This window comes from Salvelinus namaycush, chromosome 2 (genome assembly GCF_016432855.1).
Source record: "Salvelinus namaycush isolate Seneca chromosome 2, SaNama_1.0, whole genome shotgun sequence".
NCBI lineage: Eukaryota > Metazoa > Chordata > Actinopteri > Salmoniformes > Salmonidae > Salvelinus > Salvelinus namaycush.
In genome coordinates this window covers 42,549,131-42,576,711 of record NC_052308.1, presented here as the reverse complement: position 1 = coordinate 42,576,711, position 27,581 = coordinate 42,549,131, and the positions used below count along the sequence as shown (strand labels likewise).

Here is a 27,581-nt window from a genome sequence, read left to right as displayed (position 1 = left end):
TGAATGTAGTAACACCTAATGAAACATGAGTTTTGACAATTAGGCCTTTATTGTTTTACTATGCTTACAGTACACTGCAACACCCCCCCCCCCAAAAAAACACCAATCAACATACAATAGCATTTACACCCACACGCACTCGCATCCAACATCAACATACACACTTTCACACGCACTTACACTCTTCAATGTAAACAATGCAGGCTGAAAGAGTGATTAAAAAAAGCAAAGTAGTCAGCCATCCACTGTTCCTCCCTCTTCAGCACAGGGCTCGGTCAACCATTTTCTTTTCTCTCCCTCTCAGTGCACAGCGGGGAGACCGAAGAGGAACAGAAACTGTCTACATCTTTTGGGATCAATGGAAAAACTGCTGTCCTCTCGGGCCATTTGACCAACCATCTCACATACTGCAGGTGTTGGGAGGTCAGCATACCCATTCATCCAATCCTCACTGTCATAGTAACATCACCCTAAATGTCCTTAAATGTACTGAAATGTTATATTCTTTGAAGTTATGCGATAGGAAGAGGGGGTAGAGAGAGAAGTAGAGGGAGAGAAGTTAGTGTGAGAGAAGAAAGAAACGCCAAGAATTAGTGTGACATGTTATTTTCCCATGATCCTCTGCGGTAGAGGAATAAGACCTTGTTTCACTTCCCTTGTATGGGTCAGGATGGAAAATTGATCGTCCGTTACTTAACAACACTTTCTGGCATCGTTCACGACCCTGTCCGTCATTACATTACCTCTTAGCGCGTACAAAGTACAAGGCGTTGGTTTTAGGGTAGTACTTCACGTTCTGCTTCTTGTCCATCAAGCCCCCGAAAATGATGAGCTCACCCCTCCCTTGGACCACTGTGTGGAGGCTCGTCTCGGGGGGGCCCGTGACGGCGGCGGGGGTTCCGTTACCGTAAACCCTCCAGGAGACAAGACCGTCCCCTTTGGCTCGGGAAACATCCAGAACATACATCTGCATGGGCTTGCAGTTGAGCGACTGGTACAGGGGCTTGCCCACATTCAGGCTCTGGGGCGGGTGGTGGCCAAGCCGCCGCGCGATTGGCGGGATGGTGTGTCCATCAGCGGCAACCTGTGGTGGGCTGGAGGATGAGGGGGAGGTTCCCGCTGAAGCCCCTCCTCCCCCACTTCCACTTACTCCTGTAGCAGCCCCTTGAGACAATGGATTTGAGGACGATGGCATGGATGAAGAGGACAGGTTTTTGACAGCCTCCAGGCCCCGTCTCAGGGCAGCAGGGGACACCGCCCCCGGTGGAGTGAGTGGGGAGCCAGGGGCAGGGGGAGGTGTGTGCACTCCATTAGTGCTGAGTACCTCAGCAGAAAGGGGGTGGGTGGCAGAAAGGGTAGACTCCCAGCCGTAGTCCGACGAGACAGGGGGGTGAGAGGGCGGGGAGGCAGCCTGGGCAGGGCTGGTCCTGGGAGAGGGGGATGAGCCGTTGAGTAGTGGATGGAGGGATGGAAGAGGCGGGCTGTCAGCCCCCTGGGAGGGGAATGGCTGCTGAGAGGAGGAGCCGGGGCTACCCTCTCTGGCACCCCCTCTGGCCGAGGGACGGGGTCTCAGCGTGCCCCAGCGGCCGTTCACACAGGGGGCTTCCTCAACGGCCCCCAGTACGACCCCGGCGGCTCCGCTCCTCGCAGGGGAATAGGAGCGCAGGGAAGGGGGCTCCGTGCCCAAGGGAGCGGGCGAGGCACTGATGGGTGAGGGCCGAGAGTTCAGGCTGGGGCTGAGGGGCGCATGGCCAGACGGAGCCTGGGAGAACACCACCACACACTGCCCAACCTGGAGAGAGATGGAAAACAATGAAAGTAGGTTGAGTTGAAAGAAGAAATCCCATACACAACAACATCCCAACAGTGTTCACTGCTGTGAGACCAAGGCAGGATCCGACATTTACGATGGCCCGGGGCCAGTATGTGTCAGGCCAGTGGATCTCGTCAGTCATTGGCTGGACCGGGTCAGCAATTTCTCAGCGCATTTTGGTGTTCCAGCTCGACATTTACCTGCTACGTCGCAGTCTTCCATTGAAGACCACATGTGAAAAAGTAAATCTATTTGTATGAGCAATATGATAGCCCGTACATTCAACCACACTCTGAGAGCCACAACTTCTTGAGCAGTACAAGAGTTGATGCAGTCACACTGCACACAGAGGTGAGCAGTCCAGAGTGAAAAGAAGCACTCGTCAATCCGCTCGCTGAGCTTATTTCTTTTAGGGAAAGTGATTTACAAACGTAAACCTTCAATTGTGAACAAACCAGCAACAGGCTGGCTAGTGGCTACTGTTGACAGTCTGCAAGAAGAATGCTACAAAAAAACAAGTATCATTTCTCTTGGCTAGCCTAGAGCAATGTCTCTATTGAAAAGCAGTTGTCTAATGGGTAACCTCCCATTTTCAGATGCAAAAATCTTCTTAATACTTTAGGAAAAAAATGCACTATGCAGAAGTCGCACTGCCATTTCCTGGTTGTTAAAATGAGAACAGTTTGCTTAATTTCAGGTTATATGACAAAACAATAAAGTACAGTGGAAAGCAGTGGTCACCAACCAGTTGATCGTGACCGACTGGTCGATCTCCTAGCCATTCCTAGTCGATTGCCAAATATTTCTGTAAAAAAAACAACAATAAAGCCTTGGGTTCCTCATTTTTGTTATTTGGCTCGCGCTGTTGGCGGTAGGTGCACCTGATTTAACTGCCCTGCGCGCCGGGTAGTCGACGTGTTCCCAATTGGAACCATTTTATATGTCTAAAAAGTACAACCTCTGCCTTCCAGACGGCCCGGGGGAAGCAAATCAAGTGCACTATAGGACTACCACTGGCCAATCGGATGGCTCAGATTACAGTGCTGTAGTAACGTAGCAGGCGTAAAAGAAAGTTGATACTGTGAGATTTCAGAACTTTTAAAACCACGACTAGAGAGTGTCAACGAATACAGCAAAGAGCTGCTGTTTTTATGAGTGAGTTCATGTTTAAGTTTGTACTCAGCACTGTCAACACTTTCTATTCAACACTTTTATAAAAGCCATAAAATGCACATTCTCCCTACTTCCACCCGCGCTACAACCAGCACTGCAGCTGCAATGAATTAGTAGGAAAGTGTATTGATAGGCTTGCATTGTTATTATTAGCGGCTTGGATCTTTTTTTAAATATCAAGGAATATTTCACTTTCTTTGGTCATAGGAGTAACAACATGAATTTGTGCATGAGGCAGAAATAATGCAGTGCGAGTTTCACCATCAGCCGGAAGACGGTGTCCCTTTTTGGTCAGTGTCAGTGGAGGAAAGGGAGAGCTGGGGGACATTGAGAGGCGGACCCAGTCTGCTGCCCTCTCCCTCCGCTGAGACTGACCATCAGATGCAGGCTTCCTCAGCCTAGTAATACAACAACTGATCTATTACCGGTGTGATCATATAGCCTAGCTCAAATGTTGAAATATATATATTTTTTTAATGGTCTGAGAAGAACAACAATGTATTGGAAAGGCAATATGGGGGGGGATAATGTTTTGGGCTTATAACCTACGCACAAATCTCATTACTACAGTAGTGTTTTTAATAGGTGACTGTTGCATAAGCTTATGTTTTTTAAGTCATGTCCCAAAACATTTTTAAGGTTGATCTCAGCTTACATTTGGACTCGGATTTTTTTTTTAAAGGTTGGTGACCACTGGTGTAGAAAATCATCTAAACCGCTGTAAAATATATTTACCATAACCAAAAAGATTGTTTTTTCAGCTGTTAGAAGCTGGTGTACAAAACCGAAAGTAAAAGACGCTAAATTAAACTTTAGAACAGTGAGCATAGATATACAGATCTACCACGTCTTAGACTTGCTTTCAATGACAGACCTATAACCACACATTTCTATGTGAATTTGGTTGGTAGCCCATAAAGTTACAAATTGCAGATTTAAAGGAAAATACCACTCAAAACCTATCTTTTGGTATTTGTTTCATTTGTCCACTGTTGATATAATCCCAAAAAGTTTTGCATGTCAGCAATCAAGTTGAAAAACTGTATTTTGAAAATGTTATATCTTGAAAACTTGATTGCTAACATGCAAAACATTTTGGGAGTTCAAAGAAGAAAAGAATGTCCTACATTGCTAAATTATATTACACAGCTTTTTAATATATACCATAGTGTAGCATTTTATTAGCTGAAAATATAGAAATAAAGCACGTCAACCTAGGCCCTGCATGACCAGAATGTATATATAAACTACCCCATGTCTGGGACAGTATAAATTGTATCCGGCCCAGTACATTTCTGACCAACATTTTTTTTAAAGAACATCAACAAACAAAACAGACAACACCATACGATGTTACACATGCAGCTCCAGCCCATAAAAACTCAACTCCCAAATAAAAATACAGGTAATGTTGAGATTTGGTCAAGCCTCCCACCCATCTCTCACCAACAGCCCGTAGCCAACTTCTCAAATAGCAGAGGCAGTCAAAAAGAAACACCAAAGGGTGAAGGAAAGAGAGAAGTAAGGTCACCCCACCAGTTGGTCCCATATGGCTGAGGATATCCCTGCCCATGCCTGCACTGTGGATGGCCTCGCCTTATTACATTTTACTGTTGTGGATTCCAAATGAATATATATTCTGGAAAACATTCATCCAGTAAAATTTAAGAGCCAGCCCTGATTGCACCATAACTGCAAAAAATTAAGCATTTGCGTTATGATGAGTCGTCATTCAACAGGCGCAGGCAAGGATCTGGGATAAGGTTTACCCTCACCAATCTTGACAGCGCCAAGCATATAGCACTCCATAAATGGGTGTATAAAAAGGGGTAGGGAACGTATTGAGAGCCACACATACCCTGCAGGCGGGGTGGCACCACAGCTCTGGGGCTCCATGGTCATCGTTCTCCACCCTCAACTGCTGCCACGTCCAGGGTGGGGCACCCATGTGGAGGAGCCAGGCATCCTTCAGCAGCTAGCAGGGCATGAGAGAGGGGGGGGGGGGGGGGACAGGGACGCGCAGAGTAACAACCAGCAAAACATCCGCAGACACAGATCGACTAGCATAACACCGGCAGACAGCGTTGTCTGTCCACGGAAAACAATGCAGACTCCCATTCGAGAACACAGGCACTCACCGCATTAGGGCCTCCACAGCCTCCCAGAATAAGCAGAGTCTCGTTGCCAACCACAATCTGTGAGAGAAAGGAATACACATTTAAAACAGAGAACCACTGACACAAGCCACAAAAAATGTGACTGGTAGTCTCTGTAAAAAAATACAGAGACAGACATTTTCAAAAGAAGCCGAAATACTGCATGATGGAGGTACGGAAGGGAGAAGGTGGGCAGTGAAAGTGTCATCCTGACCTGAGACTGGCCTCCTCGTGGGTGGGGGGACGGGCCAGAGATGGTGGGCTTGGACCAGGACCACTGCTCCAGATCCAGAACCCACACCTCGTTACTCCTGATCAGGGACCAGTGGAGAGCAGGGGGACACGGTGAGACAAAACACACACAGTGACAGATTCACACACACACAACTTTCAACACTGCAAAACAACTAAACCAGAGTTTTTGAAATGAAATGATTTCCTTTTACTTTCAAGACATTCACACTACAACCTTTCTGCATTGTTTCCTAACACAACAACGGTTTTCATCCCAAGTGTTTGAACTGATGTGTGTCAGGTTGTGCAATTGTAGCATCTGGTTTGGCACAGTATGGTAAAATATGCAGAAAACTCAAGGTAAAAGCTCCTCAAAGTAGTGACATACATTTGGCGTGCCCCTAGTGACCCTCCAAACACCACCATGGTGCTCCCTATGACAGAGGAGGAGTGACCGGCCATGGGCGGGGGTCCGTGGGTCGTCACGATGCAGTTCCACCTGAGAGTGCATAGAAGAGTAAGGGGTTAGTTTGATAGGAGGGGGAAAGTGGTAAAACACCAAGCACTGATGGCTAGGTAAGGCTACAGATATAGATATGGGGATAATAGGCCTTAAGAGCTTCTACACGGACAGACTTCTCATGCGTAATAACACACTGACTATCTGCCTGTATTGAGAGAGTGAATTGTAGACAACATGTGATAAAGCTACTCATTGGCTTCAATCTCAAAGCAATCTCAAAGCTGTCACCCCTGGTGAAAATACTTGAAACCCTTGTGAGTGAACAGCTAAAAGAGTTTTTATTTAGTAACTCTATTTTATCAATGTACCAATCGGGCTTCAGGAAGAAGCATAGCACAATTACAGCAGCCATGAAGGTTTTAAATGATATCACTGAAGCCCTTGACAAAAAAACAGCACTGTCTCACTTTTTATTGATCTCTCTAAGGCTTTTGATACAGTTGATCATGCTATACTAAGGCAGAGATTGTCAAGTGTAGGTCTTTCAGAGCATGCAGTGGCATGGTTTGCTAACTATCTGTTTCATAGAACTCAGTGCACTCAATTTGATGGGCTTATGTCTGTTAAATTGTCTGTCTTTAATGGTGTGCCCCAAGGCTCTGTACTTGGCCCTCTCTTATTCACTATTTATATAAATGATTTAGACAAAAATGTCCAAAATGCGCAACTTCATTTTTATGCTGATGATACTGTTATTTACTGTTGTGCCTCGTCCCTTACAAAAGCTTTCCAGAACTTGCAAACTGCTTTTTATACTGTTCAACATACCTTGTGTCAATTGAAGCTTATCCTCAATAATGACAAAACTAAACTAATGGTGTTTTCTAAAACAAGAAATAGACCTTTGAACCTTTCACCTATTACTACCTGTCAGGGCAAGGAGATTGAGGTTGTAACCTCATATAAATATCTTGGAATTTTAATTGATGACGGCCTCTCTTTTAAATTGCATATTCAACAACTTACAAAAAAATTGAAGCTGAAATTGGGATTTTATTTTAGGAATAAGGCCCGTTTTAATTTTGAAGCCAGAACGAGGCTAGTATCAGCTACATTTATGCCTTTACTAGACTATGGGGATATTTTATATATGAATGCTTCCGCTCAGTGTTTGAGATCAATTGACACCCTTTATCATGGCACTTTGAGATATATTTTACACTGCAAAACCCTTACGCACCACTGCACTTTGTATACCAGGGTTGGCTGGCCTTCTCTAGTCACTCGTAGGCTCAGTCACTGGTATACTTTTATTTATAAAGCCATTTTGGGTTTACTACCTTTTTATTTGGGCATTTTTATTGTTCAGAAATGTGGTGGTACTCTCTTCGTTCGCTGGACTTTATCCTGCTAACTGTTCCAAATGTCCGAACTGAATTTGGTAAAAGGGCTTTTATGTACTCTGCACCATCGTCTTGGAACGCCTTACAAAATACTTTTAAACTGGATGAACTTGTCCCGATTGGTATTTTTAAATCACTGATGAATGATCTTGAGACTGATTCCCTGACCTGTCAATGTTTTTTTAATTTTAATTTTGTAATTTGTTGTTTTTGATTTTTGTTATACTCTTGTGAATTTTATGGTTTTTACTAGATTACTTGTAGTTTTTCATGTTGTTTGTCTGTAATTTTTGTAATGACTTGGTGCTGCCTATCTTGGCCAGGACACTCTTGAAAAAGAGATTTAAAATCTCAATGAGCCCTTCCTGGTTAAATAAAGGTTAAATACAATAACATTTAAAAAAGGGGCTAATTCATCTACTGGGTCTAGGTTCGCCTCTGCCTATCACCAGTTTTTGGAAGGGGAGTATGTGTGGATCTCGTCAAAGAATCTCTCTGGCTGATGCAGTGGGTAGGGGCTGGGGCGAGTCCATCCACCAAACAGCACCAGCAGGTCTTTGTACATCACCAGGGTAGCCCCCGCTTTAGGAGACGGATAGGAGCCTGTGTGGGCAAAAGGAGAAAAGAAAGAGCCTTCATACATTTCATACATACATGGGTTAGAAGTCGAGTTAAAAATTTGAATAAAACATTACATTTTTTTTTTTATTATATATTTTAGATTAGTTTGTCCGATCATGTGTAAAGCACACTGACGTCAAGAAACATTCCCTTGAAACCCTTGTAATAAATAGATAGGGCAGGCAGCATCCACCCCAGGGGCTTAGGAGTGCTTACCTGAGGTCAAATCAAACCAAATTTTATTTGACACATGCGTCGTAAAAAACAGGTGTAGACTAACAGTGATATCCTTACCACAACAATTAAGAGAGGAAAATACTGACAAATAATAACACGAGGAATAAATACACAATGAGTCACGATAACTTGGCTATATACACAGGTTGTCCGTACCGAGTCGATGTGCAGGGGAACGAGGTAATTGAGGTAGATATGTATATATAGTGTATTTGGAAAGTATTCAGACCCATTGACTTTTCCCACATTTTGTTAAGTTACAGCCTTATTTTAAAATGGATTAAGTAACATTTTCCCTCATCAATATAAACACAAAAGCGAAAAGTAAAAAAATATATATATAATTTTGCAAATTTATTTAAAATAACAAACACCTTATTTATATTCCGACCCTTTGCTATGGGACAAGAACTTGATTAGAGTCCACCTGTGGTAAATTCAACTGTTCAGACATGATTTGGAGAAGGGGAGATAAAACAGTAGCAGCAGCGTATGTGATGAGTCAAAAGAGTTGCGCAAAGGGTCAATGCAGAAAATCTGGGTAGCTATTCTGTTAACTATTTAGTAGTCTTATGGCTTGGGGGTAGAAGCTCTTCAGGGTCCTGTTGGTTCCAGACTTGGTGCATAGGTACCGCTTTCAGTGGAGTAGAAGAGAGAACAGCCTATGACTTGGGTTGCTGGAGTCTGACCATTTTTAGGGCCTTCCTCTAACACCGCCTGGTATAGAGGTCCTAGACAGCAGGGAGCTTGGCCCCAGTGATGTCCTGCGCTGTACGCACTACCCTCTGTAGAGCATTGCGGTCAGATGCCAAGCAGTTGCTTTGATGCAGCCAGTCAGGATGCTCTCAATGGCGCAGCTGAAGAACTTTTTGAGAATCGGAGGGCCCATGCCAAATCTTTTCAGCCTCCTGAGAGGGGAGAGTTGATGTCGTGCCTTCTTCACAACTGTGTTGGTGTGTGTGGACCATGTTAATTCCTTAATGATGTGGACACCGAGGATCTTGATGCTCTTGACCCGCTCCACTACAGCCCCCGTCGATGTGGACGGGGGCGTGCTCGGCCCTTCATTTCCTATAGTCCATGATCAGCTCCTTGGTCTTGCTTACATTGAGGGAAGAGGTTGTTGTCTTGGCACCACATTGCCAAGTCACTGGCCTCCTCTCTATAGGTGGTCTCATCATCTTTGGGTTAGGGATACGAACATCATGTTGTTAACAAACTTAATGGTGCTGGAGTCACTCGAGGCCCTGTAGTCGTGGGTCGACAGGGAGTACAGGAGGGGACTAAGCACGCACCCCTGATGGGCCCGTGTTGAGAGTCAGCATGGCAGATGTGTTGTTGCCATCCCTCATCACCTGGGGGGCGGTTCGTCAGGAAGTCCAGGATCCAGTTGCAGAGGGAGGTGTTCAGTCCCAGGGTCCTGTGCTTAGTGATGAGCTTGGAGGGCACTAAGGTGTTGAACGCTGAGCTGTAAACAAGTAACAGCATTTTCACATAGGTGTTCCTCTTGTCCAGGTGGGAGAGGGCAGTGTGGAGTGTAATAGAGATGGCGTCATCTGTGGATCTGTTGGGGCGGTATGTGAATTGGAGTGTGACTGTGTTGATTTGAGCCATGACCAGCCTTTCAAAGCATTTCATGGCTACAGATGTGAGTTCTACAGGGCAGTAGTCACTTAGACAGGTTACCTTGGCGTTCTTGGGCACAGGGACTATGGTGGTCTGCTTGAAACATGTAGGTATTACAGACTGGGTCAGGGAGAGGCATAAAGCATAAATACCAACAGATACAGCAACAGACACAGTGAGCTGAAGAGGACGTTGAGTGTGTACCTGAGGCTAAAGGGCGGATCCACTCCTTGCTGTTGAGGTCAAGTCTCCACAGGTCATTGAAGGCAGCATTGCAGCTACTCTGAGTGCAGCCCCCAAACACATACATGGACTGGTTGGAGTCATAGTAGCATGCACCTGCAACACACACATACATGGTTTGAGTAAGAATTAGTTACACCTTCAACATCATGTCCCTAATACTTTACATTTCAATTGTGAAGGGTATTACTTTTTGAAAAAGCACAGCCTAGAGTTGATTATCCAGCTTATACCATGGCCATTCAACTAAATTCCACAAAGCGGTGGTATATAAATATATATTGTATACTGACTGTGTGAGAAGCGTTGAGTGATGGGTGTTCCAGGATATGGGTATGTACGACTCTCCCATTGGATGTAGCCATCCTGGACGGCCCGCAGAAAACCGTGGTAACACTGATATGCAACACCTGGGGGGGGGGGGGGGGGATTGAAGACGAGTTGAGTGACTACTATGGTTTTCTGTGAACTCATAACCACAATAAAAGCAACATAATAGGTAACACGTCAGTATCTTGTAACTTATTGTTTTGATTTGACTCACTGTCCCAACTGAAAATGTGTCAAAGGTTACTGAAAATGGGATAAAGGTTACTTGCCCTGTTGTAAGGAAATAACCACTATGGGTGTCTCAAAATGTAGCATCATGGCATGCTATTGCCTACTTTGGTTTAGTGTGGTGATGGTTGTGGTGTCGTCAGAAGAAAGACATACCTTTGATGAGGCGGTACCACTGTTTACACACCAGTGCAGCGGTCTTGTGCTCCTGGTAAGGTGAAAGGAAGGACAGGATGTATTCTAGGACTTCCTCCGGCAGCTCCACCATTGTCCTCTCGCCCTCAACTAAGCCCTCTAGGTCCTGCTCTCTTCTGTTGGTCCCCATCTTCTCTTCTTCCTCCTGTGCCAATCCAACAGGCCCTGCTCCTGCACCATCTTCCTCTGTATCCATGGCAACAAAGTATCCATCCTCACTGTCTGAGGAGCGGGACATTCTTTCTTTCTGTAGACAAAGATGGGAGAAGTCACTAAAAAGGTGAAACCAAAGACTCAAACAAGAATTGTAACTTCAATTTCAACACGTCACGTGTTTTCAGGGTAGTATTCATCATTGACAACAAGGTGGAAATACACATGGCTAATTTAGCTAGCCACTATACAAAGCAAAACATAGTAAGTTAACTATCTAACTAACTATATCATGTTTTGAGCAGCGAACGTAACGGTAACTGGTCTTGATAGCTAACGGTAGCTAACAAACGTTCTTGGATAATTGATAGCTAATTTCTAGCTAGGATTTTAGCTGGTCGTAGAAAATTAAACACATTTCATTTCCAAGTAGTGCTATGCTAAATTCATGTAACTATTTCACCAAGTGGTTAGGTAGGTGGCACAATACAGTTAGCTAGCATTATGTTAGCGTTCCACGATGTGCGCAGCCATCCTGGCCCGCCCTTGCTAATTAGAATTCCAGTCTATGGTAGGGCATCACATCTGTTAAAACTATGTGGCAAATCATGGACATTTTGCTACCAATCCGTGGAAAACTATGATAGTTACACATTTCCTGAATCTCGAGATAGTTGGCTAGCTAGTGGGTTACGTTACTAGCTAGCTATATAGCTAGCTAATATTTGCAGTCAGAAACTAGAGTGTTTTCTGCCCTATTTTGGTCAGGTTTTCAGGGGCAATATTTCCTTTCCAACCATAACCCCAACAGCTATATTCACCGTAATTCTGCACGAATTCTTTTGCTGGTTTTCTATCTTTTGACGTCTCTCTTCTCATTCCCTTTATCAGCTTCTGCAGTAAATCGCCATACTCCAAGCATTCGCCATCTTCCTCAGTGGCAGCATCCTCCGCAACGCGGGAGCGCGCACGTAAATCGTGAACGGATGAAGTAGAAACAAAAGCGGTGGTGAAGTGGATTGTTAAATAATAGGTATAGGTCTATTGTACCAAAATACCATTACAACCAAACAAAACATATGAAATCAAATGCCTTTATTGTATTGATACCAATGTATTCATCTACACCAAGCTATTATACAACAATCTGATTGTGGACTACAGGAAACGGGGGAGCAGCCGGTATCCCATAGACAGGGCTGCAGTGGAGAGGGTCGAGATCTTCAAGTTCCTCTGTGTCCACATCACTAAGGACTTAACAACACACCAGCACAGTTGTGAAAAGGGCTCAACAGCGCCATTTCTCCCCCAGGAGGCCGAAGAGATTTGGCATTGCCCAGATCCTCAAGAACTTCTACAGATGCACCATTGAGAGTGGTGTCTGAGGAAGGCCCGGAAAATTGCCAAAGACCATGCCACCCCAGACATGGACTGTTCTATCCACTACCGTCTGGCAAGCGGTACCAGAACATCAGGTCTCAGACCAACAGGCTCCGAGACAGTTTCTATCTCCAAGCAGTAAGACTGCTGAACAGCTATTTCCATGGCTGCCCACCTCAACAACGGACTATCTACACTAACTCTATGCACACTCACAGGTCTCTATCCACATCCTCACACACACTTACATTGACACTCCTACACATACACATCTTGACATCCACCCCCCCCCCCCCCCCCCCCCCACACACACACACACACTATCACACATGCACACACAAATTCACCATATACACTGCTGCTACTATTTATTACTATCCTGCTGCCTAGTCACTTTTATCCTGCTGCCCAGTCACTTTTACCCCTGCCTATATTGACATAGCTATCTCAACTACCACCATATCCCTGGCACATTCCTATGGTACTTAAGTACTGACCTTGTATATAGTGTAAAATCTTGTTTTATTTATTGTGTTTTTATTTTATCTGACCTAGTATTGATTACGTGCTCGTTTGAAGATTATATTATTTCTTTACCTTAAATATGGAACACTGCATTGTTGAGGAAGAATAGCTTGTAAGTAAGCATTTCGCTGTACTGTTTACACCTGTTCCACCCGGTTCACGTGAAAAATCAACTTTTATTTTATTTGATGTAGCTGAACACAGAAGAGAACGGGCACGGGCTATGTCTATTTCTGCACCTGGATGAAGTTTAGACCAAGTTGGCATACCTAAACTAAAGGTCATTTACAATAACAAAGTTGGGACAAACTAAGTCATATTGAGAGATACGACCTGTAAACGTATAGCTACAATAACCTGTACAACATATAGGTCCTCCAATACTCAAATCATTCAACATTGAAGTAGACTACTCTTCTAGGTCAGGAATCAATGCGCGTTCCCGATGAACATGTGCAATGTCGATACAGTAGAGGTCGCTGTTGATTCTGTCTTTTTTTTTTTGACTGCTTGTTTTTCGATTTCGCATCGGCGCAGACATCCAGCTAGCTACAGCGTGTGTTTGTATCGTGAACACTGAGCTCGTGTGTGGGTCTTGGACGCTGTAATATGGAAGATGAAGAGGTTTGCGAAAGCTGGGAGGAAGCTGCAGACAGCGGGGTGAGGAAGAAATGCGATGGAATTTTTGTTTTTAGGACATGAACTGTGTTCAATAGTCAATGTGTGTGGTTGGCCTGTCAAACATTCAATGCCTTATGAGGGAACTGAAGTGAACAGCCTGTCGCCATGTCGGAACCCCCGCTAGCTAAGGTTAGATACAGGCCCAAGTTTAGCCTTTCCAGGGTATCTTAAGTTGTAAAGGCCTGGCCAGGACTACAGATAACGATATGGTTTATTTTTGTAACAGGCGGGAGTGTAAAAAGAGAGTCAACAACAATCTGGTAACGTCGTTAACTAGCGACAAGTTATTGTTATGTAACTAACGTTAGTTGGCTAGCCAGGTTGTGGAAAGTGTCGCTAGTTAGCTAGCTGTTGTCAATCGGCTAGCAGCTAATAATTTCGACAAACTGTATTTGCTATATTTAAGTCGGTTAGGTAGTTAACTTAATAACGATACCATTTTGCAACTGTTGTGAAAATGCTTAACACTCAACTCAAATTTCAGCACTGGAATTAAATGTAGATAACTAGCTAACGTTAGTAGTTCGGCTAGCTAGCGGGCTAAGTCGAATCATGTTATGCCAAGTCTCCTTTCTTTTAACACATTTTCTCACCAGTGACTTATCACGAAAATTAATTAATTCTGATTATCTATAGATGTAACGTATTCCTTCGTTGAATAGTTGAATTAAGAATTAAAAGGTCTTTATGTTTATTTGCCTGTTTCCAAGGAAATTGAGAGAAGACTCGAAGCAAAGTTGAAGATAAGCCAGAAAACAAAGTGAGCGAAATAAAATCTAACTGAAAATCTCCAAGTAAAGATATAGCTATACAGCACAACGTATTTCTTGTTTAATACATACTCTGCCCCCTCCCTCAGGAAATCCACCATCGGCTCAGGTAGCTCCCCTATACGAACTGCCATGGTTATCCAGGATGAATCTCAACCTGCAGCCCCCCCACCTCAAATCCGAATTCTGAAGCGCCCCTCAAGTAACGGTTCCCTAGGGTCAACTAGTTCATCTAACCGCCCCACCCAGCAGCCAAAGTCACTGGCCCAGCGTGAGGCAGAGTATGCTGAGGCCCGCAGGAGGATTTTGGGGAGTGCCAGTTCTGAAGAAACAACTCAGGACAAACCCAGCCAAGACAGGTTAGACACCTACACTCAATGGTATGGGTTATGTAAACAATCTTATTGTGCTGTTTCTCATCCACTTACATTTTGTTGTCTTTCCCCATTAGACCAGTGCGAGTGAATGCCCAGCCACAGCCAGAACCGGTTCGTCCAAACAATCACCTGATCCGCCAACCCACTGGCCCAGACGGCACCATAGGCTTCCGTCACTGCAGATAGAGTGCAGAAGGGAGAGGGGGATCCATCGTCTCCATGGGGGCATGGTGTGCAGGGGATAAAGGGGGAGGTAGCATAGTGCATGAAGAGCAGAGTGGTGGGATGAAATTGAAAAATGTAGATTATGACAAACAGAATATATTGGCCCACAGAATGAGATGAAGTATCCCTCCCACCCCTTTCTGCTGACTGTTGGCACGCTCATTGCCTTTCGCCCCCTGCCCTGTCTCCAGCCTGCGCAGAGGGTTGCAGGGAGATGGCAGAGAGGAGCTGAGTGTCAAGTCAGATCTCCTCTCTGTCCCACACTGTGACAAGGGCATTCCCTCAGGATTCCACACACTGTGATATCTCCCATGATGCACCCTGAGCTGCCCCATGCCCCTCTCCACTGTCCCTCTCCTGCTAAGGACCAGGGTCCTCCTATGTCCCGGGCATACCTGCCCTCCAGGGAAATTACAGACTGGTTCTGTGGGACTTAAAGGTGGCCAGGGGGAAGTGAAGAAGGAACCTTTCTCCGGATGTGAGTGTAGGGCCATGGATAGAGCAGGGGAGTGACAAGGTGCCACTTCGTGTTAGCATGTTCAAGCAATAATTCCGAAATCAACATGTAAGCCCCGTCTTCTGTAGTTAGACTGCCCATGCTGTATTTGTTAATATTTGTCTGTTTTGTTTTAAGTTATTTCAACAACAAAAAAAACATTTTACTGTAATTCTTTTTTTCTGTTTTTTTTTTTTTTTTTTTTTACATCTGGGCAGTAACTGAATGGCGAATTTGGGAAGGTTGTTAGATTAATGGTGTCTCTTCTGTTATTGCATCTTTTTTTAAATTCATGTCTGTTTTCAAAGTGGGAATGATATAGAAGAAGAAAACAAATGACAGAATGTTAGTGAAGCTGAATGTTTTATAGCGTCTTATACAGGTAGTCATTCAAAGTAGTAGCCATTCGTGAAACGATACTGAAAGTATATGTTGAGATTAGGAGGAAATAGTTTATGGATGGCCAAAAAGTAATTCTGTAAAAATGTCCACACTGTGTGGCCTTGTTGCCTCATTTGCAAAGAGAGGGGCCACATGACAGGGAGCATGAAGAAGGCCATCACTTTCTTTTGATTCAGGTTTGTTTGAAGAGGAAGCCATTGGCTGGAGGAGTGTTTTAAGCAGCACCTCTGTTCTGTCCTGTCTTTCATTCTGTCTCTCCAGGGTTGCCTTACTTGGAGAGAGGAGCACCTGCTCTTGTACGGTAAAGACATGCTGGATCAAAGAGAGTGACAGAATAACAAACTGAGTTAGATGGAGATTGACAAAGTTTAAATTTTTGCTTGGTTAGAAGGCAATGTTATTGTTAGAGTGCCAAAGTTGAAAGGAATACCTTTTTTTCCCCAGCAGAGCAACATGTCATAGCTCTGTCTATCCAATCTATCTAGTTTTGTAAATGAAATGACAAGAAACTACATCTTGGCTGTTTTAAACCATACTAAATGTGTTGACTCAAACGCCTTAAATTATCTTTGGTTTCATATTGGACCCCACAGTTACTGAGGCACCTCAGGTTAATGCTCTTGAATGCTGAGATTAAAAATAAAAAGATTTTTTATCTCCTCCCTGTAATCCCCCTTTCTCTAATTTCTGTCAATTGGCCTGCCTTAGAACCTCAGGAAAGGTGGTTTTGTTGGCCCCTCTCAGGCAGGTTTTAATGCTAGAGTGGCCAAGCAAAGTCTTTGGTCTGCTCACATGTAATCCCAGTGGTGCAGTGACTGGCTAGAATTGTTGCACAGCCTAATATGTAAAGAAAATCACACACAGTAACCTTTTTTGGGTGTGATTCGGTTCTTATTTGGCCTATACCTAGATTATGTTATGTCTGGGCCATTGAAGAGTACTCATAACCTCATCCTTAATCCTTTCTAGGGATCACTGAGCAGAGAGGGCTGGACAGGTGAAAGCAATATGGTGGAGAAACCCAGGTGGATTGTAGAAACCCCTGAGTGTGGTTTCCACACCTGTCTAGTCTACATGGATCAGAGATCAGCTTGGGGAAGGGAGGGAGGAGGAGACTAGAGTCTAACCCTGAATTAATATGATCCTCCTGTACAGGGCTAGGCTCAATTCACGTTTAATTGCGGGAAGTGAATTGATATGTAAGGCTTGAATAGAAAATAGCTTTTTTATTTCTGAGGATTTATTCAGTTGGTGAATTTGAATTCAAAACCGAATTGACCCCAACGATGTGCTTGATGAGCCTGCGCAATTCCAGTAACTCAGCCATCGGATATGGGGCGACAGTGAAGAGATGACGCTCCTCTCTGTCATGCGAACACAACAAACAAATCAGCCTGTAAAGATTTTTTTAAATTCCCTTTAATAAAATAATATTGAAAAGTAAAGTTAAACACAATTGCAAATATTTTTGTTTGGTGCAGAGTTTTATTTTTCTATTTTGTGAAATGGGATATGTGCATGGACTTTTAGTCAAATATTAGTGGTTTTACAGATACCAAGCATAGCTGAAACCGTCACCTTAAATGGCCCTCAATGACTACAGGAAGAATTTCAAATACATTAATATGACAGAATTTTTTGAGCAATCGTGAATATGACATTCTGCACAACCAACATAAATTGCATTTCAGAAATGCTTAATGCGACCATTGTCAATTTTGGTCAATGCCCAATGAGCTCTTTGTGTGCTTTTGAAGTTATACCTAATGTACAATTATTTTAATTATTCTATTTTCACTTAGGCTAATGCTTGAAATTATTATTCTAACCTAAACCATAGTAAGAACTCCATATATGACTAACTTTCTCTCATAGATTTTATTGAGCTGTTGTAGCTTTAAAATTAGTTTGGTGCCAGACATTTCAGATTTCCCCTTGATGTTGTGGAGATATTTAATACTCTGTCCTGTTAAAAACACAAAAAAATCTGTCTTAAACACCGCAGTAAGCACCATTGACATGCATCTTGTGTTCTTACTAACCTGATCTAGAAATGTGTGTCAAGTGTCGTCCTAATGTATATCTCCTTTGAACTGTCATATCATTGAACACTTGTGTCCTTTGTTTGTCTAGCACAACACACTACAACAGTGGTATTCAAACTTTTTCGGGGACCCCATTATTTTCACAGATTTTTCTCACGACCCCACACCAAATCAAATGACACAATGTTAAAATCAGTACATTTCTATTTTTACATCAACAAATAGCCTTCAAGTCATACCATTTTCAAAATAAAAATAAACCAAAAAATACATTAACTCAAAACTGTTTTTCAATTATCTTTCTTAAAACTGTTTGTACATTGTCCAGTACAAGAATCTGTACTCTTATTAATACATTTTACGACCCAACTAGGGGTCACGACCGGGACTTTGGATACCACTGCTCTACAATATGTGTCCAGGATGTGTTGTTCTGTCTATTTTGTATGAATAAACTGCAGTAATTAGAAAAAATATTCTAAAAGCCATTGGCCTGTTTAGACATGGACAAACATTTTATTTTGGCAAAAAAGTAACATTTGAGATGTAAATGTCAACATTTAAATTATAGGTCATATCCATTTGTGTGCTATGTGCAGAAAGGTTAGTGTTTTACTATGGAAAAATGTCCTACAAGTGAGCGCAATGGGGTAAAATACTTATGTAAAAATACTTTAAAGTACAACTTAAGTAGTTTTTTGGGGTATCTGTACTGTACTATTTATATTTTTGATAACTTTTACTCCACTACATTTCTTAAGAAAATAATGTATTTTTGACTCCGTACGTTTTCCCTGACACTCAAAAGTACTTGTTACATTTTGACAGTGTCCAATTCACACCCTTATCAAGAGAACATCCCTGGTCATCCCTACTGCCTCTGATCTGGCGGACTCACTTATCTCAAATGCTTAGTTTGTAAATGATTATTGAGTGTGCCCTTGGCTATCCATAAATAAAAAGAAAATCGTGCCGTCTGGTTTGCTTAAGGAATTTTAAATTATTATTTTCCTTTTGACACTTAAAGATATATAAAACCAAATATTTTTAGACTTACTCAAATAGTATTTTACTGGGTGACTTTTATATTTAGAGTAATTTTCTATTAAGGTATCTTTACTTTTACTCAAGTATGACAATTGGGTACTTTTTCCACCACTGAGTGAGAGTTAGATTTTGCCCCAACCAGTAGTTCTTACAAGTGAAGCATTTTCCACCAAAAAGTCAACGATGTGGTTGTTCTCTGTGATTTCCCTGTTGTTGCTTTAGAAGACTTGCTGTCCTGAAGCATTTCACACATGGGGCACTTACAGTGCATTCGGAAAGTATTCAGACAACTTCTATTTTTCCACATTTTATGTTTCAGCCTTATTCTGAAATTGATCAAATCGTTTTTTCCCCTCGTCAATTAGGACACTGTGGGTTCTTACCTGATCACTCAATGAAACTTTCAGCTTACTGACTTCCCTGCTTTGGTCCTGTCTTTGCCCGTGTTCTCTTTGATAAGCGTGGTCGCAATATTGGAGATAGTTTGGTGAGATCTGACATGCCCCCTGAGCCCACTCAGACACTCTTGACATCTATCCCAAATGGGAACTACAAATGTAGCTCATGCGCACAGTGCAATGGCACTATAAAAACATATTTCTTCAGACACCCACATACAGGTCGAAAGATCCCTGTTAGGGGTATCATCTCATGCAAGGCCAAGGGAGTAGTCTATCTACCTGTTCATGTGGAAAAGCCTACAAAGGGAGGCTTACTGGATATCCTAACTAAGAACATTGGCCCCTAGTGGTCTGAATATTGACTTTGATCTCAGGCCCTTGTGAACAAATTTTCCTTTATGAACAAGACTTGTAAATTAAGTTAGTCATTATGAGACACCCCTCACTACTGTCATTGGTTACACTAATTGCACTGTTTGTCTACATAACCTGGTTCAAGTATTCATGACATTACCCTGAGGAAGGCACAGTGATGCCGAAACGTTGGTAAATACCCATTAAATCGCTGGCAGATTATACATGGAGTGTGCGACTTTATTTTGATAGTGGCTGTAGCTCTGACATTAGTCCTCCACTGTCCATCCCATTGTCACTTTCACTGTTCTGAGCTGCAGAACAGTCGGAATTTACTATTTAGTTCTGATGTAACCCTCTCCATCAGGTTCTGTTTTGATGTTTTAGCTGTTTTAGTGAGTAGAGTCCCTCTCTGTTCTTCACAGTTTGGAGGAAATGTGAGGGCTGAGGTAGGGCTGTGGGGTTCATGACATTTTGTCAGCCGGTTATTGTCATGCAAAAGTCCCACAGTAATTGACCGTTAATTAACATAAACATGTTTAGCATCTCCAGGTCTCAACGCATCCAAGCTGCTGATGCGCTCCTTTGGAACATCTACATCTAATTAATTAATTTAATATACACCATCACAATAAATCCATTATTCATATTAGGCAGGTCTAAAGCAACATTATGATATGAAGAAAATGTATTTCAGAAGAACAGAATATGAGTTTGCCTACTGTATGTTATCTGGCTCTGGGCTATGCCATAGGCTGTAGGCTTGTTCATTTAGCAGACAAGATATGCTTCTAAGTCCCATGCCGTTATTTTATATCTCCCCCCGGCACAGCCAGAAGAGGACTGGCCACCCCTCATAGCCTGGTTCCTCTCTAGGTTTCTTCCTAGGTTTTGGCCTTTCGAGGGAGTTTTTCCTAGCCACCATGCTTCTACACCTGCATTGCTTGCTGTTTGGTGTTTTAGGCTGGGTTTCTGTACAGCACTTTGAGATATCAGCTGATGTAAGAAGGGCTTTATAAATAAATTTGATTTGTTTAATTTGATATTTTGATTTTATAGTAAGAGGAATATAATTGAACTTAGCTGAATAAAATAGAAAGGATATTTTTCCCATTCTGGAGCGAGAGCACATAAATACAGGTTAACAAAAATATAAAAAACAATTTCAATGATTTTACTGAGTTACAGTTCATATAAGGAAATCACTCATTTGAAATAGATTAGTCCATAATCTATGGATTTCATATGACTAGGCAGGGGTGCAGCCATGGGTGGGCCTGGGAGGGCATAGGCCCACCCACTGGGGAGGCAGGCACATCCCACAAAAGGGCTTTATTACAGATAGAAATACTCCTCAGTTTCACCAGCTGTCCGGGTGGCTGGTCTCAGACGATCCCGCAGATCAAGAAGCTGGATGTGGTCCTGGGCTGGTTACACGTGGTCTGCGGTTGTGAGGCCGGTTGGACATACTGCTAAATTCTCTAAAATGGAGTTGGAGACGGATATGGTATAGAAATGAACATTAAATTCTCTGGCAACAGCTCTGGTGGACATTCCTGCAGTCAGCATGCCGATTGCACGCTCCCTCAAAACTTCTATGGCATTGTGTTGTGTGACAAAACTGCACATTTTAGAGTGGCCTTTTATTGTCCCCAGTACAAGGTGAACTTGTGTAATGATCCTTCTGCTTAATCAGCTTCTTGATATGCCACACCTGTCACGTGGATGGATTATCTTGGCAAATGAGAAATGCTCACTGACAGGGATATAAAAGAATGTGTGTACAAAATTATAAAATAATAGTATGTTGAGCATAAAAGTGATCATTTGAAACAGGTTCTATGCTAGATTTTGAGTTATTTGCCAACTTTAGTTGTGAATGACACAAACCTTAGAATGTATTAGAAATCAAAATATGTATAGGCTGCATGATGCGACTGTAGGCTATTGATGATTTGAGAAAGTCGCAAAAAAAGTGTACAACCTAATTTATTTATCTATTTTCTTTCACTCTTAATTATTTTTTACATGTATTTTCCATTTGTTTTGTTATGTGGCTAATTCCTAAAGAGGATGCACCTCTCATGGTCATGCCATAGCGGGCGCTTGAGGGGTGGCAGCATTGAAACAGGTTTATGAGACAGTCCCGATGGTGTGATAGTTTCTGCTTCAGAGTGGCGCAGTGGTCTAAGGCACTGCATCTCAGGTGACACTACAGACCCTGGTTCGATTCCAGGCTATATCACAACCAGCTGTGTTTGGGAGTCCCATAGGGTGGTGCACAATTGGCCCAGCGTCTTCTGAGTTTGGCTGGGGTAGGCCGTCATTGTAAATAAGAATTTGTTCTTAACTGAATGCCTAGTTAAATAAAAATATTTAAAGAAACTATAGCATCAGGGACAACACCCCCTTCTGGGATGAGGGAGGGATATTGGAAGACAATTGTAGGTTTACTTAGAGTTAGTTGCAGCTGCAGTGCATATAGTGTGGTACAGCTACATGGGTAGATGTCATACATTGATTCTGGTAGTATTGGTAAGTATGGATAAATTCAGGGTGTCTAGCAGCTTGATCATCATGGTACCTTTTGGTAGTAAGTTTACAGGCATATATTATGGTAAGTATTATTGAAACATGGTATCTCTTTATGGTAAGTGGTGAAATAAGTATAGCTAGTTATAATTGCTTAGCAGATTATAAAAGACGATCAGTCTTTACCTGGCTAAAAGAGAAGGAATATAATATCTATTGTTTACAGGAAACTCACTCTACAATTACAGATGAGGTTGTATGGAAAAAGTACTGAGAGGGAGAAATGGGCAAAGAAACTCAAAAGGGGTGATAATATTAATTAATAACAATTTCGATCCAAATGTGCAAACATTCCAAATAGATCCGAAAAGAAGGAGGATCGTTTTAAATATGCTGTTGGGCGATAAACCGATTTTCTTTGAGCTCTACGCACAATTTCTTCAACCTCATGGCTTGGTTTTTGCTCTGATATGCGCTGTCAACTGTGGGACCTTACATAGAACCTGTTTCAGGTGTGTGCCTTTCCAAATCATGGCCAATCAATTGAATTTACCACAGGTGGACTCCAATCAAGTTGTAGAAGCATCTCAAGGCTCCCGAGTGGCGCACCGGTCTAAGGTACTGCATCTCAGTACTACAGACCCTGGTTCGATCCTAGGTTGTATCACAACCGGCTGTGATCGGGAGTACCATGGGGCGGAGCATAATTGGCCCAGTGTCGTTTAGGTTATTAGGGAAGGGTTTGGACGCGGTAGGCTGTCATTGTAAAATAAGAATTTGTTTTTAACTGACATACATAGTTAAATGGAAACAAGATTCACCTGAGCTCCATTTTGAGACTCATAGCAAAGGGTCTGAATACTTATGTAAATAAGATTTTTTTTTATTTTTTTTTTACATATCTTTATGGTGTAGATTGATGAGGAAAAACATATTTAATCTATTTTAGAATAAGGCTGTAACGTAACCAAATGTGGACAAAGTCAAGGGGTCTGAATACTTTCCGAATGCATTTGAAAAGTCATCAACAGCTTCGGTTTCAATTCAACCCAGGTTTCATAGGCCTAGGGTTTCAAGCTCTGATTGGTATAAATAATTGATAATATATATAAATCCAACATATTATGTTGGATTCATGTGTCCATTTCAACCATAAATCAAAGTTAAAGTATAGGACTAAATCAAACTTTATTTAAACTGGATTTTTGGTTGAGATGGAGACGTGAATATCAATTGTTAATTTGTAGACAAACTGGAATTAAAATCAGTGGCACAGATGGAACTATCCAAGCAGAAGATAAATCTCCTTTAAATGTTGATATTTGGTTGCGTTGACAACCAAGCACAATTCAGTATTACTTTTGAAATACAATAAATAGCCTATAAACTCGTCAGCAAGTTAACATATGTTGGATTCACATATGTTGGATTCACATATCCAGCTCACCCAAAAATAAAAGTTAAAGAATGGGATTAAGTCAGTGGCTCAGATGGAGCTATCCAATCAGTAGATACATTTCCTTTTAATGTTGATATTTGGTTGCATTGTCAACCGAAACACAATTCAATATCACTTTTGTAATACAGTAAATAGTCTAAAGTTAAATGCGTTACACATAGAATTTCTCCCCTATGTGGAAGCTAAAATACTGGGTTGTTTCTCCCCTATGTGGAAACTAGCTGAATTGCAACAGCACGATGCTGCATTCAAATCAAATATCACCTTCCCCCTTATCCCGTTTCACCATAACATGGCGGAGAGTCTCGCTTTACTTTCGGTTTTGGTCCACCAGCTTCAAACAGCTATAAAAACTATATATTTTTTTATTGAAAATATATTTCACAGCAATTTAGATGGTACAATGATTCCCTACACTATTCAGTGCTTGTTTTCTCACATAAACTGAAATTGAGTGAACAGTGTAGAACTTTAGCAACCAGGAAATGACAGAGCGATTTCTACATAGGTCATCTGGGGAGATCATCATAATTGTTGTAATAATCTGCGCAGAAGTGACGTTGATCACTTGCACCATGTATTTTACTGTAATCTCAACTGCAATCCAAGTCATTTGGTTCTGCTATTAGATGAAGCACAATGATAACACATTAATCTGTTGTATAAATAAACATAATTTCTGACATTGTATTCCCATTTGAACTGTGTTATGCTTTTAAATGGTTGAAAGCTCAGTGATAGACATTTGGGTGACACTTAACCCAAAAATCTGTCATTGTTTTTCTATTGGAATTTGGTTGTGCTTTTAGATGGTTGAAAGCATAGTGATAACACATTGGAAATTCAACTAACTTTTGGCTGTCTTTTTGAGTGGGTGAATATAGGTTGTAATCTCATTGATCAACGTCTCAACTAAATATAACCCAATTATCCACGTTGAAATTATGTGGTGTGCCCAGTGGGTCTGCTCAGGAGGAAACTGCTTCAGGGACGTGAAGAGTGAATTTATGTGGGTCTGGGGTGATGTAGAGATTAATATCAGGGAAATAGGCTGACATACGATGTATTAAAATGATAAAATATTAGATACTGGGTTGATCTTGTGGTCTGATGCTGAGATTTATGCTCAATAACAACCATATCCATTAGGGAGAGAGCTATACCCAATGAAGTCTCTCTCTCTCACACACTCTCTCGCAAGCACACACACACACACCACGCACACACACACATGAGAGATTGCAACAAACAAACAAATCACGGGTTTGAAATACAAGTCTGGTCACCTTTGTTGACATTTACTCTCCTCTGATCAGGAAATGTCTTCCTCGTACTCCGTTATCGTTTTTTCCACTGCCCCAAATACCGTATAGCGTATCTCAACGCCACTGTTAATTTCTCAGTAATAAACACATTCAACAACTGTAGTTTTGACATTTTCAGTTGAGTAAATGTCGAGCAGTTCAGTTCATATGCTAGCTAACCCGTACAGATGAAAGAGGAATACAAATCTTAGGTTAAACTGGTAATTATATAACTCTGTTGTAGCTAGCTAACTCTCTCATTGGCAGCAGAGACATTTCCTTACTTTCACCACAGAGGAAAAGGCAAAGCCTCTAAGCAGACTAGACCAGGGCTTTTCAAATTTTTCTTGCCCAGGGGCCCCCGCCCAGACAAGCCGGCGACCCAGAGACCCCCCATGATATGTTAGCAGAAAAAAATCACGTATTGTCTTATCAGGTGAATGATAATGGCAAATAGAAGTAATTAGCATTTGAAAATTCATCGATTTGGTAGACAGTTTCATTATTTTGACCTTCCCACAGTTCATTGGAAGAGGAAGTGTAAACTCTAACATAGTCTATTAGCTAGAAAGGTATTTTGGCGGCGTGGAGAAAATGTTGCTGTTGACAAGCACATTTTCTGCAATTCTACACATTTTTCCATTGAGCTGAGATAATTTTTTGCTGTTTTTAATCTCATTACCAATAGTTCTATACAGTTTGGCATGGAGCTGAAATTCAATTTTGCAGTTTTAAAGCTAATTTCCTGCAATTCTATGGATTTTACTATGGTTAAAATTGTGTTCCTCTGTTCAAACAGTATAACAAAATATATGTAAATGTGCCCTGAATGCCTGGTTTTGGGAATTTGTCGAGCTTTTATTGTTAGTTCTCAAATATGGCATAATTAAAAAATATACAGTACCAGTCAAAAGTTTGGGCACACCTACTCATTCAAGGATTTTTCTTTATTTGAACTATTTTATACATTGTAGAATAATAGTGAAGTCATCAAAACTATGAAATAACACATATGGAATCATGTTGTAACCAACAAAGTGTTAAACAAAACAAAATATATTTGAGATTCTTCAAAGTAGCCACCATTTGCCTTGATGACAGCTTTGCACTCTTGGCATTCTCTCAACCAGCTTCATGAGGAATGCCTTTCCAACAATCTTGAAGGAATTACCACATATGCTGAGCACTTGTTGGCTGCTTTTCTTTCACTCTGCGGTCTAACTCATCCCAAACTTTCTCAATGGGGTTGAGGTTGGGTCATTGTTGAGGCCAGATCATCTGATGCAGCACTCTCCTTCTTGGTCAAATAGCTCTTACACAGCCTGTGTAACGGATTTTGTTTGGCTCATCGACAAAGGACACAATGCTGTTTATTCTGCAAATACATACACAACACCGCGTAAACTTCAGCACAACTGCAAACCCACCATGCAATCTCCATCAACGTTTAATTACTGTGTTTTAGGATCTGTAATCATTTTAGAAAAGTTAAATGTCTATTTATAATATACATTTGATACATTATTACATTTATAACAACATGGCTACAGAGGAGCAATCAATTTATAATGACTCCGTCTGACGGCCATAACACATCACCACAGAACATGAGCTACACGTGTACAGTAACATATCATTATTCCATATAATTTGGGAGCACGTACCTGCAAATACATACACAACACCGTATAAACTTCAGCACAACTGCAAACCCACCATGCAATCTGAGTGACGTGAAACAACAAAATAAAAACACATTTACACTTCAGGACGTAACTAGCCTCATTAGCATAGAAAGTACAAGACGAACGTTACCTAGCCTTTAGCATAACGCAACGTACAAATTTAGTAAATGTCCATAAAATTATAAATACATGACACAACTCTGTAACAAATCAAATCAAAGTTTAGTTGTCACGTACGCCGAATACAACAGGTGTAGACCTTACATTGAAATGCTTACTGACAGGCCCTAACCAATGGTGTGGGGAAAAAAGAAGGTATGTGTGTGTGTAGGTAAGTAAAGAAATAAAACAACAGTAAAAAGACATTTGAAAAAAGAGTAGCAAGGCTATATACAGACAGACACCTGTTAGTCAGGCTTATTGAGGTAGTATGTACATGTAGGTATCGTTAAAGTGACTATGCATATATGATGAACAGAGAGTAGCAGAAGCGTAAAAAGAGGGGTTGGCGGGTGGTGGGACACAATGCAGATAGCCCGGTTAGCCAATGTGCGGGAGCACTGGTTGGTCGGGCCAATTTAGGTAGTATGTACATGAATGTATAGTTAAAGTGACTATGCATATAAGATAAACAGAGAGTAGCAGTAGCGTAAAAGAGGGGTTGGGGGGGGGAACACAATGCAAATAGTCCGGGTAACCATTTGGTTACCTGTTCAGGAGTCTCATGGCTTGGGGGTAAAAACTGTTGAGAAGCCTTTTTGTCCTAGACTTGGCACTCCGGTACCGCTTGCCATGCGGTAGTAGAGAGAACAGTCTATGACTGGGATGGCTGGGGTCTTTGACAATTTTTAGGGCCTTCCTCTGACACTGCCTGGTGTAGAGGTCCTGGATGGCAGGCAGCTTTGCCCCAGTGATGTACTGGGCCGTACGCACTACCCTCTGAAGTGCCTTGCGGTCGGAGGCCGTCAGGATGCTCTCGATGTTGCAGCTGTAGAACCTTTTGAGGATCTCAGGACCCATGCC

The 27,581-nt window shown here is 42.0% G+C and overlaps 2 protein-coding genes across 2 annotated transcripts; one reads left to right on the top strand and one right to left on the bottom strand.

Moving 5' to 3' along the window:
* Positions 1-30: 30 nt before the first annotated feature.
* On the bottom strand, positions 31-11,823 carry LOC120063260 (F-box only protein 42-like). The gene is made up of 10 exons (XM_039013523.1): positions 11,697-11,823; positions 10,684-10,969; positions 10,263-10,379; positions 9,931-10,065; positions 7,692-7,845; positions 5,765-5,875; positions 5,357-5,453; positions 5,125-5,181; positions 4,845-4,961; positions 31-1,792 (listed from the first exon to the last, which is right to left on the bottom strand). Exons 2-10 carry the CDS (start codon positions 10,958-10,960, stop codon positions 740-742), a joined length of 2,118 nt encoding a protein of 705 aa, XP_038869451.1. The 5' UTR covers positions 10,961-10,969; positions 11,697-11,823; the 3' UTR covers positions 31-739.
* A 1,501-nt stretch (positions 11,824-13,324) lies between these two features.
* On the top strand, positions 13,325-18,049 carry LOC120063389 (SUZ domain-containing protein 1-like). Its single transcript, XM_039013750.1, has 4 exons — positions 13,325-13,440; positions 14,172-14,221; positions 14,321-14,590; positions 14,683-18,049. Exons 1-4 carry the CDS (start codon positions 13,390-13,392, stop codon positions 14,792-14,794), a joined length of 483 nt encoding a protein of 160 aa, XP_038869678.1. The 5' UTR covers positions 13,325-13,389; the 3' UTR covers positions 14,795-18,049.
* The last annotated feature ends 9,532 nt before the right edge of the window (positions 18,050-27,581 follow it).